This window comes from Seriola aureovittata, chromosome 5 (genome assembly GCF_021018895.1).
Source record: "Seriola aureovittata isolate HTS-2021-v1 ecotype China chromosome 5, ASM2101889v1, whole genome shotgun sequence".
NCBI classification, from domain to species: domain Eukaryota; kingdom Metazoa; phylum Chordata; class Actinopteri; order Carangiformes; family Carangidae; genus Seriola; species Seriola aureovittata.
Window position 1 is genome coordinate 14,877,148 of NC_079368.1, and position 18,279 is coordinate 14,895,426.

General features: G+C 38.4%; 1 protein-coding gene across 3 annotated transcripts; it reads right to left on the reverse strand.

The window, feature by feature from the left end:
- Window positions 1–1,940: 1,940 nt before the first annotated feature.
- On the reverse strand, window positions 1,941–18,110 carry si:ch211-225b11.1 (uncharacterized protein LOC561694 homolog). Of its 3 annotated transcripts, none has more exons than XM_056376886.1 (13): window positions 17,314–18,110; window positions 16,278–16,412; window positions 11,465–11,675; window positions 11,099–11,231; window positions 10,538–10,672; window positions 9,952–10,055; window positions 8,965–9,089; window positions 7,196–7,308; window positions 6,512–6,652; window positions 6,297–6,396; window positions 6,010–6,110; window positions 5,731–5,898; window positions 1,941–5,428 (listed from the first exon to the last, which is right to left on the reverse strand). In XM_056376886.1, the coding sequence occupies exons 1-13, from the start codon at window positions 17,531–17,533 to the stop codon at window positions 5,327–5,329; spliced, it is 1,788 nt and encodes a 595-aa protein (XP_056232861.1). In that variant the 5' UTR covers window positions 17,534–18,110; the 3' UTR covers window positions 1,941–5,326. The 3 variants fall into 3 exon arrangements, with proteins under 3 accessions (XP_056232861.1, XP_056232863.1, XP_056232862.1); XM_056376888.1 differs by lacking the exon at window positions 17,314–18,110 and adding an exon at window positions 13,707–13,826 and having other exon boundaries at window positions 16,278–16,414; XM_056376887.1 differs by lacking the exon at window positions 17,314–18,110 and having other exon boundaries at window positions 13,707–16,408.
- Between the last annotated feature and the right edge of the window lie 169 nt (window positions 18,111–18,279).

Consider the following 18,279-nt stretch of genomic DNA (forward strand, 5'->3'; position numbering starts at 1 on the left):
CAGTTGTGAGCCAAGCTGGGGCCCTGTAGCAGCTCGTTGGAGTCTCCTCTCAGTAAAAACCAGACCAGTATTGGCTCCATGGTCGGAGTGGGAACGAAATTCACCCATAAAGTTATCCGCTGGGACCACGGTCGCTCAAATGTTAGTCACAAAGCCGGTAAAGACCCTAATGGAGCCAGTAAACACTTTAAAAACTTTTTGGATGTTTTGATGGTCCAGCAGCCGCTCGGGCTGAGCAGTCCCCATGGCCAGTCTGCCTGTGCTCAGGTCTTTCTTTGCTGGAGGTCTTTTTATGAGAGTGTGGTTAAGTGGATTCTTCAGTAGAGGAAATTCTGGGCTTTCACTGTGCCATTTAGCGCATGGGCAGTGCCTGTGTGTTTAACATTTAACAGGAGGGAGTCACATGCATGAATATGCACACATGCACTAACATGTACACGCGCCCAGACAAGCTGGCAAGAAAGAGAGTAACTTAGATTACAACACACAAAGGGTGTAACTTCATTCTCTGCTCAGGATGCCATTACTCCATCATATCTTTACATAGAAAGTAGTTATTTGCTGCTATATTGTTGTTTAAAATCCCGTAAACAGAAATTTAACTCCTACAGGCTCAGCCCCAGATATTTACCCCTCTGACAGACCTTTTACGCTGATGAATCTGAAACACTGAAGAAACTCACTGGTTACTGCTGCCACATCAGCTGTAATATTCACAAAGGACACAAGAGTTTTAATTATATCTTTAGACATATTGGGGACATCCTCCTCACAAGCATATTTGTGACCTCAGTGAGCTTGGAGAAAGTATATTGCTGCCAATTCCTCAGATGAAGAACCAAATGCTGCAGTTGTACCCACCTGGATGGAGTGGAGTAGTTAATAATGAGGTAAAACTCTCCTCTGTGGGTGAAGTACTGTATATTATTCCCAGCACCACACCCATGACCAGAAGTAGTATTCAATCAACCTTGATCTCTGCCTCCTTTACTTAATCATTTTTACACACGCACACACACACATATGCATGCTCACTCAAATTAAAACAGATGGGATCCTCCTCCCTTCACAGGGCACACTGCAAGGGAAAAACACAAACAAGGGAGTGGAACAATAGACTAGAGTAAAAGAAACCTTAAATGGTCGCAAGTGAGTGAAATTTCAAGTATCTTTACAGGCAGTGTGCCAGTTTCTGCCTCTTTTTTCAGGCACAGTTATTACAGTGCGGAGTAGAGATGATCAGATGCACCAGTGGATTTCCTGGCGAACTGCACAATTTTCTTCTGCTCAAGAAAGACCAAACAAGATCTGAAACAGCTCCAACATGAGGCTCAGCTGCTTGTTGAACTCTGCCTGGCACAGATAAATGTCTTCACACCCCACAACAGGAGTTAGACAGCAACCCATCTCCCCCCTTCATCGCCCGGTCAGGCTCAGCAATGCTTCCCCTCTGCCATGTATACCCATTAATTTACTGCCCCTTGGGCTGCACTGTCTATGGCTATTGATCAAACAGTGCTCCCAGCACTATCTCGTGGCGATGATACGTTCTGTCATGAGGAAAGCAGGAAGGGAGTATTGATTCATGTACAGTTCTGCTAAGGGTGATGCCGCAGCACTCTATGACAAGGGTCTAATTAACTTCCAAACCTCTTACAGCACTGCATTCAGCTGTGCTCCCTCTGATGAACACAGAACCAGTTATACCACAAGATGTGGTTGGCCCAAATAAGGTCATCCACTCTGAAAATATATGGACTGATAGTGCTGGTAGGCAGTTCAATTCAATTATGTCTTACTACAGAATTGCCATTAACAACTATTAACATCTAATTCATTACTAAATTGCTATTTCTTTACTACAGTCACAGCAAATTATACTAAAAAAAAAACATTTATGGAGGCACATATATACTCATGGAGAGACATTGAGGGAACAGTCCCTGTATTTGATGTTTAATGCATTAAAAAAAAAAAAAAATGAAAAAACAATATTGTAATTAATGACAAAATGGTCTCAGACTTGGATCCCACTGTAGGTGACACAACAGATAGAGCAGTTTTGTATTGATAAGTAGAAAAGACTGAGGCAGTTCAGTTATGCAAAGATTTCATGGCCTCTCCTTTGCATTCCCTGCTGCTATACTGCCACCCAGTGACTTTCTGCAAAAATTAAGGCTTTTTATTTAACAAAATGTTAGACACCACACATCATAACACAGTTATAATATGATGAAAATAGTAAGAAAATTAAACATTCATTAATTGATATGAAAAATCAACATTACATTTGGTAAAGAAATTGTAGATTTGTAGGATCAAACAAAAACATAAAACATGAGAAAATACATTTAAGTTTTGAAATAAAAATAAAAAATTCTTGCTCTGCAAATATATAGTTGTGTTGCATACAGTCTGATTAGTATCTTCACTGTTGCAGTGTGTGAATGTGAGGACGCTACAGTTTTTACTGTGGTCACTAACTTACAGTGCAATATCATGAAACTGTAACACATCATACAAATTTGAGATGAGCTTGTGTATTATGAGAGAATAACTGACATGAGCGATGAGCAGTCTTGTTTCATGGAGCAAAAAGAGTCTGTTTTCATTCAGCCACAAACTTCAATGATTAATAAAACTTCAGCCAGAGCAGCTGATATTAATCAGTGAAATCAGAGGATGTTAGGTTGAAATGAAAACCAACATTTTGAAAACATCCATGTTCCAAGACTTTGTACCTTTATAAACAAGATTGTGGATCATTATGTTAATAGCCCATTACAATTTGTATTGTATTTAGTATTAAAAGACCAATTACTAAAAAGTGTAAACAGTGACCTATTATTTTTGTAAAGGTGCTTCTAGATCATCTTTGCACATTTTAAAAACAGCTAATACATTTCATGACAGTAAAAAAGGCAGCTTACAACAGCAACATATACAGTATGCAACATAAATAAAAGTTTTGGTTGTTTTATTAAATATAGATTATCTAAAAATAAAAAAAATAAAATCATGAAAGGCACTTGAGGCAGGTAACTGATTTCTATGAAACAGATGCTTCTCTTGTGTGATCTTAAAAAAAAATGACTTTTTAAGCCCCTGATTAATTATTTTCTCGACCTACAGGTTAGTTTCTTACACAAATATGAAACAAATACAAAACTGGAGTAAGAGCATGTAAAATACATGCATCTTTGTTGAGAAACATCTGAAATTGTTCTTTAAATAATTTAAAAACCATAATCAGATGTTTAGTGCATCTGTTATCAGAGCTTATTTTCAGTACTTTGGAATAAAAGGCACTCTGAAGTGAAGGTTTGTTTGATACGCTACTGAGTAAGACAGAAAAGGCCAAGAACGTACTGTAGGGAAGGGCACAATCTTTTAGACAATCTCACATTAAAGTGTGACTTTGCCTTTTACACATATCTCCTCTGGTCATTTCCAGTTGAGGTAGGTCATCTACATTTTACATTACCCCAAAGCTTACAGTTTCAACTCTGACTGACCCCTTTTCTCCCAGTGTTACACAGAATAACTCTAACTAACTAACTAACTAACTAACTAACTATCTCGTCTTCAGAGACATGAGGTCAATCTTTAAAAAAAAAAGTATCACTTAACACCACTGCACAATCTCAAAGTTAAAGCTTGAGTTCAAATAAATTACATTTCCACCAAAGTGAACTTTTTGACATCTTTCTCTTAAGAAGTGTGAGATTAAACAGTCAGTGATTAACTGTAGGTTTTGCGTCAATATAATATGGAGCACAACTGAATGGAGAGTCACCAGATTACCAGATAAGTGATGCCCCCCTGAGGATTATCTACCCTCATTAGCCCAATTCAGCTTTATGGCAGTAGATCAAAGGCACCATTTATAATCTCTAAAACTTCTGTGAGTTACCTGCGCCAAGATAGTTAAAAAATAATGTCAAAAAACGTCATATGTATTGAATCATTCCTCAATCTGCAGAGAGTAGAAAAAAAGCAAGCACTATGTCACACATTTGCATCTGAGCTCAGTACACATGGGTATAACATTAACCTGCTGCCCCGATCACATCACTCACTAACTCATTATCGAGGGAACTGAACACAGGTGATGGTCAAATAAGTCTTTATGAAAAATGATGTCCGTAATTTGAACAAAAATTATATTTGTCTGGTTCTGTTTATGCTTTGTGATTTCATTTTAACCCCTCTGATTATGTGTGTTCAAGGGTTTTTCACTTTATGTAAATGGTGTTTGTGCACTGGAAAGTCTATGTAAACCACAGGCTAAAAATATTTCTGAACACAGACACTGAAGTTAAAAAACAAATTGTTTGCAGCTTGCTTCTATTCAGCAGTTCAGAGGCTAGACATTTGCAGGCCACGCAGAAACTGCTCTTCCTACTAAAAATGAGACTTGTCAGGACTCCCAGAGGTCAAAACTAACAATGCATTCAGGCAGTTCACGCAAGTCATAAAGTCAAGACATTTTAAATGGCGAATGACGTGCAAATACCAGTGACAAAGCTTGAGGTTAGAGCTCTGAAGTTTTGGCTCAACACAGACAGACAACTGGCAGTGTTAAAGGGTATTGGTAAATAAATAATACGGTAAATTTTAACCTGTATTGTTCTGTTATGTCTTGGAATTAACAACACACCCAGGCTGCTATCAGTAACAAGCAGTCGAGAGGTTATTTCTAGTTCCTATGTGGCATTTAAATGATTTAAACTGTAAATATATTAAAAAGTTAATAAGCCTCTGATTGCCATAAGAGTGGAATGCACTTACACTACACAAACTCACTGACATTTATCACACATTGCAAGAGAAACCGTCGCTGCATACACCAGGCATTTTTACAGATTAACCAACCAAAGGGGATGATGTAATCGTTCAAATTTCAATCTTTGGTTGGAACAAACACCTGCATAGTTTAAAGAGTGAACATGATCACTCATTACTAAATTTAATTAAATTAGATTAACCTTTAGGTTGATGAACAAAATCTCAGAATTTCATTATACACTTTGTACAAGGCGCAAAGGATATTTTCATTCTGTTGAAGTCAACTGAAAAGAATAGGTGTCTTGAGTATTTAAGTACTACAGTGGGCTTAAGATAGAGTAAAGAAAGTCCTTTGGTAGAACAAATAGGATTAAATTATAATTTCATGACCAAAACATAAAGACTCTGCATCTCATAGTAAATTCAATTCTTTACATCACATCAAACAGTGCCTTTCATTAAAAATTGAACTGTATCACAAAGTTTGATACGTACGGATGCACAGACGTGGTTTTGGCTTTATCTCTGGTCATGCCACTTAGGTAAAAAAGGTTTCGCACGCCGGGTCAAGATTTTGTTTTTCCGGCAAAGGATCTTCAGCATCCAGGTCTATTGTAGGAGTCACAGCTGTTTTAATTCTCTGAGGGATAGAGAAGGCAAAGTTTTTGGAAAATCAACCTTTTACAAAACTATGTTCAAGCACATCCGGTCTGCTCAAGCAGTAATACACAGAGGTAAAGACACAGTCAGTAAAACAATCTCAGTTATTTCTGAGGAATAGAAAGTAGAATATATTTAACTTATCTCTCATTCAAAAGTGTCAGCCATAAACCCAGCCCTGCCCAGAAATTTTATCCACAGTAACAGCATGTTGGTTTGTTGGTCGGTTTTTCACCGCTTCGATCCAGACTGAAATATCTCAACAGTTATTGGGTTGCTTACCTGAAGAAGTGAGCCTTTGTTGCTGTACATCTCTTGAAACGCACCAAGTGGTATCCACACTATAGAGACCAGTGAAACTCCCCAGCCCACCCATTCAGCCCACACTGGATAAGGGTACTTCCCATAATGAACAGGAGTGTACTGGACAATGCTGGAGATCAGTATGCACTATGAAGAAAAAAAATGATAGTCTTATACACAACCTTCATTATTAATATGAGTATACTGATAACCCCCGGGCAACAATTGGATATTGTATTCAGATAATTAAAACCTCACCAGCACCAACATAGGACAGAGCACCAGCCAACAGAGACGGAAGTAAATGTTTGGAGTTTTTCCTTGCATCCTTTTGACCATTAAGGAGACACGTGGGACACCTGACAGAAAAAGACAAGTGGCAATTTAACACTTGGAATAACCACAAACCACTAAACCACTAAATACTGATTTCTGAGTTATTCAATGAATAATTAACCAACCAAGTCCAGGGGCTTAAAGGTCTAGAGTATTCCCAATGTAAACAGGATGTGGGTTTGAACTTATGAACATTATGTGGCTCTTACCAAAGACCCAGCAGACAGCTACAACTTCAAACAAAGCCAAGAACACGAGGGAAACCACAGCAGTGTAGTGGTCCATCAGCTGAAACACATAGATGCCTCCCTGTGCAGAAAGCAGAAGAGTCAGAGAGAGGAAAAGACTGAAATGACAAAAAGACTGTCACCAGTGATGTAACGGTTGCCACATTTAGTGGCTGTTTTTCTGTTTCTTATTGTACCTTAGTAACGTGAGGAATCCCCAAGACAAAGCCGATGATGCACACAGCCAGGGCTAGCAGCTCCTCTCTTTTTAGGAAATGCAGAACTTTGGGACCAAACTCGTCTTTTATGAAAGTCACAGCCACCTCAACTGTTGCAAACTGCAGCACACATAAAACATATCCAGTCTATAATGGTAATCCCATCATCAATTTTGTGAAATTGGTCCCCTTTTGACTAGTTCTGACTTTTGGACATTCTTGCATCTTTGTCTGGGATGCAATCAAGAGCATGTGCAAAGACTTGGTTAAAACACATATTTGTTGTTTGTGATAAGCAGCCAACAGCAAGGGCTACAAATAGAAGCAGTATATTTAGCAATATTATGACATTATCACTGCCATTGTGAAACTATGAGCATGTTAATCTCAAAGCACTGCTATGCACCCTAACAGAGCTACTTCAGTCATCAGCTCTTCAGACTTTGGAGGTTGAAAATGAAAAAAAAGAAAAGAAATGAAATGAAAAGTCAGAGAGAACTGTAAAAGTCATAATCACAGTAAATACAAATTCAAATGTGCAAACGGCCAAATTTGTTGCTAAAAAATACAGGTACAAATTTGCAGAGCTCCAGCGCTTGGCTTCATCTTCACAGATGTTCTCCGCCTTCATCACACACTTATGTGAGAGGTGGAGATGTTTACCTGGCTGTCCAGGCCCAGACACAGCAGCATAAAGAAGAACAGAGGGGCCCACAGCTGAAAGACGGGCATGGTGGAGAGGACTTCAGGGTACACGACAAACACCAAACCAGGACCTGAAGACATGATATAGCAAAGGTGTTGTTCAATCTACAGAATGCAAATATATACACAAATGTATACAAATTGAGACTGCTGTGCTTCCAGTAAGTGAGCTGAACTTTAAACCTATGTTGTCTGGAAGATATTTTTTATATGTTCTCCCTTAAATGAATAGTTGAACGTTTTCTGGCCAAGTGCTCAGTTTGAGGATTGATGCCACTCACACGTCAGTGTCAGCCAGTTATTTGAGATTAGTTTAGCATAAAGACTAGAGAGAGGGGAGGGGAAGCTAGCCTGGCTCGGTCCAAAGGTAATAAAATCCACCTAGCACCCCCTATAAAGCTCACTGATTAACATGTCGCATCTTATTTGTTTAATCCATAAATAACCCTAAGTGTAAAGACTGGAGGAGGATCGAGCACAGGATTCTTTTACATTGTAAAAGATTCAGGGAATTTAATCTGTATGTTGTCTCTGCAACACAGTCTTAAAATATTTATCTGATTAACTTGTTTCCAGTTGGTATTGCATTTAAACAAAGTACAGTGTCTATAGTCACTATAGGATGGTTGCAGGGATCAAAATAACTCATTGGTATTTCTTGGATTTACCTTTAATGAACTTAAGTTTGGATGAATCACTAACTAACATACTAATCTTCCACCTGCATGTAGGAGAACTGGCAACTGATTGTAGCAAAAGGTCAGCAGCAAACACTGTGGGACTGTCCCTTTTCAAAAGATGCAGGAGGACAGAAGATTAGGAAAATACAGTGTGTTAATTGGCCAACACACATGGTAAAGATTACTCTTGAAGAAAATTAAAAACAAAGGGAAGATCACATCAGACCACAAGGAAGTCATCATTTGACAGTGTGATTCGAGCTGACAGAGATACAGTGTTGTGATCGCTTCACGGGATTCTTATCTGACCCAGAGGCTGAACACATGTTGTTGCTGTTTTTAATAATGCATCACTAAACTGACAAAGCTCCTGTTCAGATGGTATTTAAACACTGAGTTACTAAAGAAAAAAAAAAACACTTTGTTTTTGTTTTTTTTAAACTCTGCTCAAAGAACCACTGCTTTCTCATTCAGCTAACCTACAACCCTCCTTTCTGACCCACACATCTGCCCGCTTTGGTTAAGTAAGTTACTCCAGTACACACGCACAATAAAGTTGTGTTCATGTTGCAGCTATGTGTGTGTAATGTAGGTTTTCAGTTAAAGATTATTGTTTTGTACTTTAGAAAGATCCTCTAGAGCCACAGCAGACGTTATACAACTGTTTTTATAGGGTGAGTAGTGCTCCTCATGACGACAAAACCTTGTGTAAAATCGGTGGAGTGCTGCCTTAAGAAACTGTAGATTTCCACTATTTTGTCCTTCTGCGACCTGCACTGTTATTCAGTGTAGACATGTACATTTTGAAATTTGTGTTTTGTTTTACCATAAAAAGGGAGAAAAAAAAGCTCCCTGGAGGATCAAAACAAAAACAACTACAGTACACTCGACATTAGAATTTAATATCTATTTATATGTCTGCTCTATTTCTGGCATATATACTATATTACACATCAGGTCCATGATTCTCTTTAACTGTTTAGATACTTACAATCAAACAAAGCTATGTAATTGTGGTGCAATAGTCTTTCCAGGCTTGATGCTCACCGTCTGTAGCTATGTTGTCCACCGGGAGGTTATGTATATGAGCCATGTAGCCAATAGCTGAGAAGATCACAAAGCCTGCCAGGATACTAGTGAAGGAGTTGGCAAATGACACAATCAAAGCATCCCTGGGAAAGAAGGAGGATAAAATAAACCATTTCAATCCAGTTCTATTATATGAGAAACATCAAGACAGCCGTTTTAAGTTTTCCTGCTAGATCACCAAGCTCTCATACGGTCAAAAACAGTTGTAAAAAAACAGAAATGACAGTAAAAACTGTCTCTGGCAGGTAAATAATGTAGGGCATTATTTTGGTTTATTTTCCGCATCCAACAGAGAATCTGAGGCATACTTTGTGGGATAATGGAAACTATATTTAAACACCCCTCATCTCCTCCTGGTCTAAATAAACTAATAATACTTACTAATAAAACTTAATTTCCTATCAAACCTATTTCTCCCTCCAATGTGGATGGCAGGGAGTTTAGCAGACAGGGTTCATTTCAGTTCTCTGCAGGACAGTAGTGACCTTTTTAGTACGGAGTTGACACCAAAAGAAGAGACCAAAAGTTGAGCGTCTTCCATAAACAATCTGTCCCCAAGCCATGTGGAAGCTGCCACAACAATGCAGACAACTGAGAGCACTGCTGTTCACCTCACAACACACTGTCAACTGTACAGTGGATGGTTTTGGAAAAAGGTAAGCATGACATTTTTCTTTTATGTATTTGTAATTGAAATCAGTTGTATTTGATGTCTGACATTGTGGCCTGAAATGTATATTCAGAGAATCAAAAAGGAAAAAAAAAAAATCAACATTGATAAGTGTTTGTCTTGTTATATAATGAATGTGCTGTTAACATGCCTGGGCTATTAAGTATAATATCCAAGTCCAATAAACTACTTTTTTTTACTGATAATATAAGAAAACAGATTTTGTCTTTAAAGTTAAAGACAAAGTATAACCTTTCCAAACATTCAGTCTTTACCTGAGAATGTTGTTGTTGAACTTGTTGTAACTAGCCATCGAAATCATGGAGCCAAAAGCTATTCCAAGGGAGTTAAACACCTGAGCAGCTGCATGAACCCAAACCTAGGATGAAGATAAAAGGAGAGCATGACAATTCATTTTAGCATTGTTTCATTTTAAGCGGTTTGAAAGGCCCAGTTTTCTTAATCAGCTTCTTTTTTTTTTTACCCTGAGTAATGGGATCCTACATGAACAAAACCTTTTCTGCCAAAGTCTGAAGAGTCTTGAATCCTTCACATTACAGTTTTCGGCATTTGTGAGCTCCTGCTCTGGATTTCACTTAATATCAAAGGGAAACTATCACTATAGTTTAGCTTTCTGTCCTCTGATTACCTAAAAGTCAAATTTTCCACTGTTTAATTTCTACTGGGAACAATTGAAGTGTGCTTTTTTTTTTAATTTTGAGCAAACCAAAAATTAAACCTATTATTTGAACCGAGGAAAATAATACAGAGTTAGTCTCTACTGTATTGAGCCAATGTGTAACCAAGTTCCTAAGGAGTAGCCTATTTTTTTCTGTTACTCATTCATTAACAGAGTTTCACCTTCACTTCGAACAGTTTGCTCCAGACAGGCGTCAAAAAGAAGAGGATCCCAGTTTTGGCTCCAGGAAGCTGCACATTATTGATGAGCAGGGCGAACAAGATGAAGTACGGAAATACAGCGGTGAAGTACACGACCTGTGTGACACAAAGAGTGAAGAGCAGAAATTGATCAGTGGGTGGGTTTGTTGTTTAGGTGAGGCTGTGACAGATGAGCGTGCTGGACCGGTTTTCTGTGACACCTCTGAAGATGATTTGTGTGTATATACTGCAGACTACAACGCATCAAAAGTGCATTGTACAAACACTTTTCCGAATTACAAACAGTTAATATTGTAGATCTCATCTGTGAAACGATTGACTTAACCTACAGACTACAGACTATACACTATATTCCTGTAAACCTATAAAAGTCCTTGTCTTTATCCCCGGTATTACAAGACACAATGTCAGAAGACAACATGTTTTCAAACAATGAAATCAAAGACTGGGACCAACACAAAAAGATATCACAATAACCACTATGCAAAAACACATCTTGCAGAAAAGCAGCATGATTCTGACCTTGCCAGTGGATTTAACTCCTTTAAATATGCAAAAATACACAATGACCCAGGAAATAAGGAGATAGCCAACGAGTTCCCAGCGAAGGCCACCAGCTTCTTCAATGCCATTGGTTTTCTCCAGAAGCCTGTGGCTGGAAAAATGGAAAAAGAAGAGTGAACATACAAACAGCAAGTGATTTCCTCAAAAACTCTGACAGATGATGTGTTTTCATGTAAGACCCAGATCACTCTGTAGTAAGAAGATGGATGTTTGTGCAGTAAGTATGACAGAGGAAAAAAAACAGCTAGAGTGGTTCTACAAATACTGTCAATACATAGATACAGTAAATTTCTGCACTTAATAAAGGAACTGAAGTCTCCTCACTCGAAGAACTGTTGACTGGCAGACTGCAGGTGGGTGGCGTTGCCGGGGAAACCACTGGAGCAGTTTTCGATGGCATTCCAAGTGTTGTTGCAAGACTTCCAGGGTAGCGTCGCTCCGAACGAGTTGAAGAAATAGTAAAGTGCCCAGCTCATGAGCACATTGTAGTACGTGGAGAACACAAAGGAGATAACAACTGTGGCCAGACCAACACCTGCAAAGTGACACGCGGCGGGAAAAAAGACAGAACTGAGAGACAACTCTGCAGAAGCCATGCCACTTGTAGGGGAAGAAATTGTACACTTTACTTCTTAAAATTGTAATAAAATCCCTCTCAAACTCCATATTTCACAATGAAGTGTCAATTATTTTGGCCCAGGTTTAGAATTATGGGTAGTATAATGTAGGCTTTATATAAAGACAGACAACAGAGAAGACGGGTAATCTCTGGTCAGTGGTGGCCAAGGTGAAGTCAAGCAAACTCGGCCACAGATAAAAGGAATTCCTTGAGCCATGGATTAGAAATTCCACTGTGTCATTTGGCTGGTGAATATAACAAGGTCTTGACCAAAGTGAGTAAAGGTGAGATCAAAGTCCTCCAACAGATGTAAATTATTCAGTCTTTTAACACCTGTGGTTCCTGGCTGTGTGTCAGGTTTCAGGTTGGGGTGTGTATGTCTATGTGTGCTATATGTGCGTTTCTAATTTTTCAACTGTCTCCCCCTCAGGGAACTCAGGGCAATGACTCAGCTAAAAAGCCTGACAGGTAGAGCAGGTATAGGTTCATTATTTTTAAGGACACTTCAGTAGAGCAGACAGGTTTTTATCACTGTTAAATACAAGAGGAGTACTTATGAAATATCTGTCACAACAAAAGAACTGTAAACTTTTATATTCTGAGAACAGTTGTTTAAAGGACTAGTTCAACATTTTGGGAAATACACTTATTCACTTTCTTGCAGGGAGGTTGATGAGAAAATTGAACATCTTTCTCACATACATGATAAATATGTAGCTGGAGCAAGCAGTCAGTTTAACTTGGCTTAGCACGAAGACTGGAAATGGGGAAATAGCTAGCCTGCATCGCTCAAAATGGACTACATCACATACTAGCACCTCATATAAAATATAATATCTTGTTTATTTAATCTGTATAAAAAAGGGGTGTTGGACTTGACTATTTCTTGTTGCAGGTCCTGGCCAAGAAATCATCTGGCCACAACCCCCATAACAACTAACTGTCATGTTTACCTCATATTTTGTTTGGAGCCAAGCTGGCTGTTTCCTCCTGTTTCCAGTCTTTGTGCTTAGCTAAGAAAACATACACAGCATACAAGACTTATAAAGCGGCATCAAACTTCTCATCGCATTTTCAGCAAGAAAGCAAACAAGCGAATTTCCAAAATTTCTGTTCCTGCTCCTGACTTTTTGCATCATGTTTTCTTTGCCATATTTGTTTATCTTTGTGTGAGTTTTCCAATGACGGCAGCAAAAGCGAGGACAATTCTCTCTGCTGTTTTCAGAGGTATATAAAAACCTTGCCTCCTGAAAACATTTTTTTCCTACTTGTTGTGGACAGGCTGGAATGCCATGCTCCACTGGATCCAATCTCACTATCTGATAAAGTGGAAGGAGAGGCGACTGAAAAACAACTCTGTGTCAACATCATGACAGAGCCGAGGGAAGCCCCCTCTGAGCTCCAGGATCAGCTAGAACCACTGGGTATAGTCCACGTTGAGCACTCCTTCCTTTGTTATTGCCTATTTGCCTCTTTCAGTCTACACGTCTAGCTTACATGGTCGAGTGCTCCACTGGTACACCAGACAAACTCCACGTGGTGCAGTGATGCCTCATTTCCAAATGACAAAACATATCAGTCTGCTGGACTCAATAACAAGGCGGGGCGGGGGGGGGGGGGACACACACAAAGATAGAGGGAATCAGTTAGAGCTATCCTCCTCTGTCTCCAGTTCTTAGTTCATTACCCTGTCATGCTTCACCTGTTAAGTACATTGCCCTCATTGAAACAAATTGGACAATCAACACAGTCCTGAGAGGTAAAAAAATTTCTCCAGCTAAAATGATGCTATGATCAAGCCTACTGCAGTGAATTACAAATGAGCATGTTTGTTGATTTGTGATAGATATTTGTGGGCATCTGAATCACTGATCACAGGTACATCACAGTAAACTGCACTTGGGTTGCACAGGGAAATCATTCAAAAAGAACATACAGAAAAACTACCTGCTTTTGGCCCTTGTTTAGCACAGAGCATTAACCAGGAAGAAATGAGCGATAAATCAAGTGAAGGACCCATACGTTTTGACCGGGTAGATAATCTCTGTCTTTAAGGAGATAAGAAAACTATGGAGAAAAATCTTAAGTTAGAACAAGGCAGATATCATTTTCAATTCACACCCATAAGTACTGATTGTTGATGGCTGGGGTCTTGTTTGATGAGCTGCCAAGTGACTGTCAGTGCTCTCCAAGTCCACACATCCCAGTTCATTCACATGTTTGATTTACAGTTTTGCAAATACCTCCTGATGTGTGTGATTTTTTCATGAGCACTATAACTCCTTAAAACAAACAACCCGTTGTACTGAGCCACAATTAGCCGGATGTTTACAATTTGTTTTAACAACTTATGTGGACTGTAAGAAACACACCTCCAGTCACCCACATTTGATTTAACTATCATTCAAATATGCAGAATTTAAGAATATTGGTTCACGTTCGAATTATTTGACAATTTCTTTCATGTGAATTTAAAATGGATTCAATTACAGAAAGAAATCCAAGAATGTACTTTTGATAAAACATGAAGTAAAAAAAAAAAAGAAATACACTGATTATAGTGATTGTAAATTTTGCTTAACAAGTTCTCATCCATCAACATGTTAAAACAATTCATTTATCAAATAGAAAAACTTTGTTACAAACTTAGAGGCACTCAGAAAAGAGCATGCCTTCACCACGGTTAAAAATTTATCAGTTTTAAATATTCATTTGGATCTGGACCATCAAGCACATAATGACAGAGGATCATGGGATAAACGTGCAAGATTTTTTTTTTAATTTATTTAAAGCAGTATGTCCTGAGAAAACAAGTGACAAATTCCTATCTCACAATGTACAAAAAACTTTTCAAAAGATTTCTGAAAAAGCTTAAAGCTTAGCTTGTTCCTTGGCTCCTGGCCGAACTTCCCATCACATATAACTGCAATTGTGACATTTTTGGATATCTTGGCAAAACAAACCAAATACAAGACTCCCATGGCAGATATAAAAAGACGTTACAACCTATCAAACAGGACACATTTTCATTTACTGTATGACTGTAAGTTCACTCAGTGGCCAGTCAGTGTAAAACCACTGCAACAGCTCATCCAAGTAAATTTTTAAACAGCAATTGTGTAGGTTTATGACAACCTGAAAGAAGATTTACCCATCTGTGAAGTATTTTGGCTTTAGGCGAGATTCACTACAGCAACTCATCTTTAATTAGATGAAGAATTTGCTTTCGGTCATGTTGTGTCATGTTTGATAAGATACATATAATATATAATTATACCTGTTTTTAAGGTTGTCTGTCAATCATCGTCATCACCTGGTCAATCCTGAGGGCGTCTCTGCACCAGCTTTAAATACATGACTGGGAAGATTTCAGTGCATTCTTCCCTCACGGAAGGATCTACTTTACTCCCGACATTAATAAACTATTGCTGTTTTTTTGCTTTTTTTCCTTATTCACCTGTAAGTCAGCGCATATGCCATGTTACTTGATAACTACACGTTGATGGGAACAGCAAATACATACAAGTTTTTTTTACAACTAACAGGAACCAGTGCTAACTTTCATAAAATGTTTGAGTGTTAAATTAAATCAATCAATCATCACTTCCAGTAAAGCTTATTGGTACACAACTGCAGGCTAGTTTATTGTGTCATTTATTTTCTTATTTCCTGTTCTCCGTTCTATTCAGCTATACATGTCGTTTCCCCTAACAAATGATTCTAATAATAACAGCAAATATTTGTTACTGCATTTAACTGCCCTGCCCATGGAGAGAAATAAAGTCCTGTCTAATCTTTTATTTTAAATTTTGTTACAAATTTTAAATAAATGAACAATGTATCAGCCTCTTATTAAATGATCCAGATCAGTTGATAGGACAATACTGTTTAGACTATTTTATATTCCTACTCTGATGCCTAGCCCTCTGCTGTAATGATCTAGCTCAAAAATGTGGAGCTCTTTGTTTACATACTGTGTTGATTGATTGGGATTTCTGGGACTGATAGTTAATAATCAACTTTTTGGGGGTAGTAATTTGTTCAATGAATTGTATCAACCTTTTCCTCGTCTCAAAAATGTAGTGAAGGAAAAAAACAAAACAATAAAGCCTCAGTCCCTGATATATATTCCTTTAGATCAGTCATTGGCCTGAATGAGCTTACATGGGTAGTGGCACATTTGTCTGCTTTCTCTGGTGGAACTTTGTATTATTTTATCATCCTTTTGCTTGATGAAATCACTGATCCCTGAATTTTGTTTTCTAAAAAGGTATTAGGGGATGGACCTGTTAGTTTTGGCAATGTAGCCTATTGAAATAATTTTAATGCAAATATTTGGATAATAAGGATTAAGTAATTTATTGCATTTAGAAGTGAGCACAGCAACACATGCATACATAAATGTCCTATTTTATGCAAGCTCCGATTGTGGAAAAAACATTGTGTGTTAATGAAGGAAAATCCATCAGATGTTCATCCTCATCACATGAGGAGCCTTTGGCCTGGAGAGTCACTCACCTTTTAACAAAGGACAAATTTTGGCGAGCGCATGCACTGGCCCTAAACGAGTGTACTGCCCGATAGCAAACTCCATGAAGAGCAGAGGAATGCCACACAGGAGCACCATGATGAGATAAGGGACTATGAAGGCACCTGAACCAGAAGAAGAAAGAGAAGATGCTTTATAGGTTCCTCCTGAGTAATGCTGCCTGGAGAGATAAACATGATGTGGTAGCTGCTGTCACTGTTTAGATAAAACATATTTAACAGTTAAGTTGTTACTGATGACTTTATAAGTAATTAATAAAGTATTAACTAATGTTTAACAAATCACTTATAACCTGTGGTAATCTATTGATAGAAACTCATTTCGGGAATGCCAGGGTTTGAGGTCACATAGGCTAAATATCTTTTGTAGCTTTTTCTTTTTGTAGACTTGTCCTTTAACTATGAAAAACACATAACCCTCTATTCTCAGGGAAAACTCAGACCTGGGCATTCATTTATGAATTACTTTCTTTTATTTATAACTGTGGGCTTGATGGCTTATTAGTGTTCACCCACATCTTAATAAGCAATAAACACTTATTTCAATTCAGTGAGAATGATAATCAATTAATTGCGCTGAAGCTCTTGCTTAACAACGGGTACCGTTTCCGTACTGAATCTTGCTGAGTCATTGTTATGACATAGTGAATCATGACCATGAGGAAAAAAATTGGCTTGTATAACATTTCTTTAAGGTTGCTGATTCTTCTTTTGTAATTCAAAACAATTGTGTGTAAATTATTGGTGAGAATATTTTCTGAAATATAAATGAATACATTTCTGAAACAAAACAAAACAAGTATTTCATGTTTGATGATGTACGTCTCTTTTCATTATCTATGGCCCTATCAAATTGATCCCGTCTGCTTTTAGCGGCTATTGTATGCATTTTGTTGGCTATACAACAGCACCACCCTCAAGGAGCTATATGGAAAATGGACCCCTATTTCACTGTAGGTTAAGTACATCTGTATACCAGCATTCTTGACCTCTTAGACAGTCTCACCTCCACCGCTGCTGTAGCACAGGTAGGGAAACCTCCAGACATTGCCGAGTCCCACAGCATAGCCGACCGATGCCAGGATGAACTCCAGCCGTCCGCTCCATGTGGGTCTCTGAGCCTCTACGTCCGCTCTCCTCCCGGCGTTCACTTTGAGATCCAAGGGTTTCAGAGCATAATCTGTCTCATCACATGGTATCTTTGAATTTTCGGCACCGACCTCCATTGTGACTTATTGGTTATGCAGGTATAGTATACAGTCAGGCGGTGCTGTTCTACACTGTAGCCTATCATACATCCGAAAAATGACAAATCCGGTTAAATTTAGAGTGAACCAGCTTCATCGACTCCACCGGATCAACCCTGACGAGTAAATTAAATCACAGGCTCACCCTATGGTGATCTTATCAAACCGACATTGTACTTCAATAAACATCTGGTTTACTACGGTAAGTGATGATTTTCAATTAAAGCAAATACTACTCGCCATTAAGACAGTGAGGAAATGCTACAACACAAAGCAACGTGCACATGCAAAGCGCACCGCGTCTGTTCCCCACTCAGATCAACTCCTCTGGTGTGATGTGACATAACTGCAGATGTCCTTTTCCATCTTAGATGGTTCGACCACCGCTAAGCGAGCAGGGATGTTTGAGATAGGCTACGCCTTTTTTCCAAAATAAAAGCCCTTGAACTCAATAAGCTAAGAGAGCTCAATTACTCAATAAGCTACTAACTCATGTGTCACAATAAGTAGGAACTTACAAAACGTCCAGTGTTTTGCACTGTAGGCAATACGTGTTGATTTTGCTCATGAAGTTGCATTTTTCACACCAGTGGCCTAATGAAGAGGGGTATAGGGATCCAACAACAGGTTTTTGCACAAGATGTACGAAAGGAAATTGAATTGACAGGTAAGGTCAAATATAGGTATAAATACTGTATATAAAACATGTCATTTAGCTCTAAATG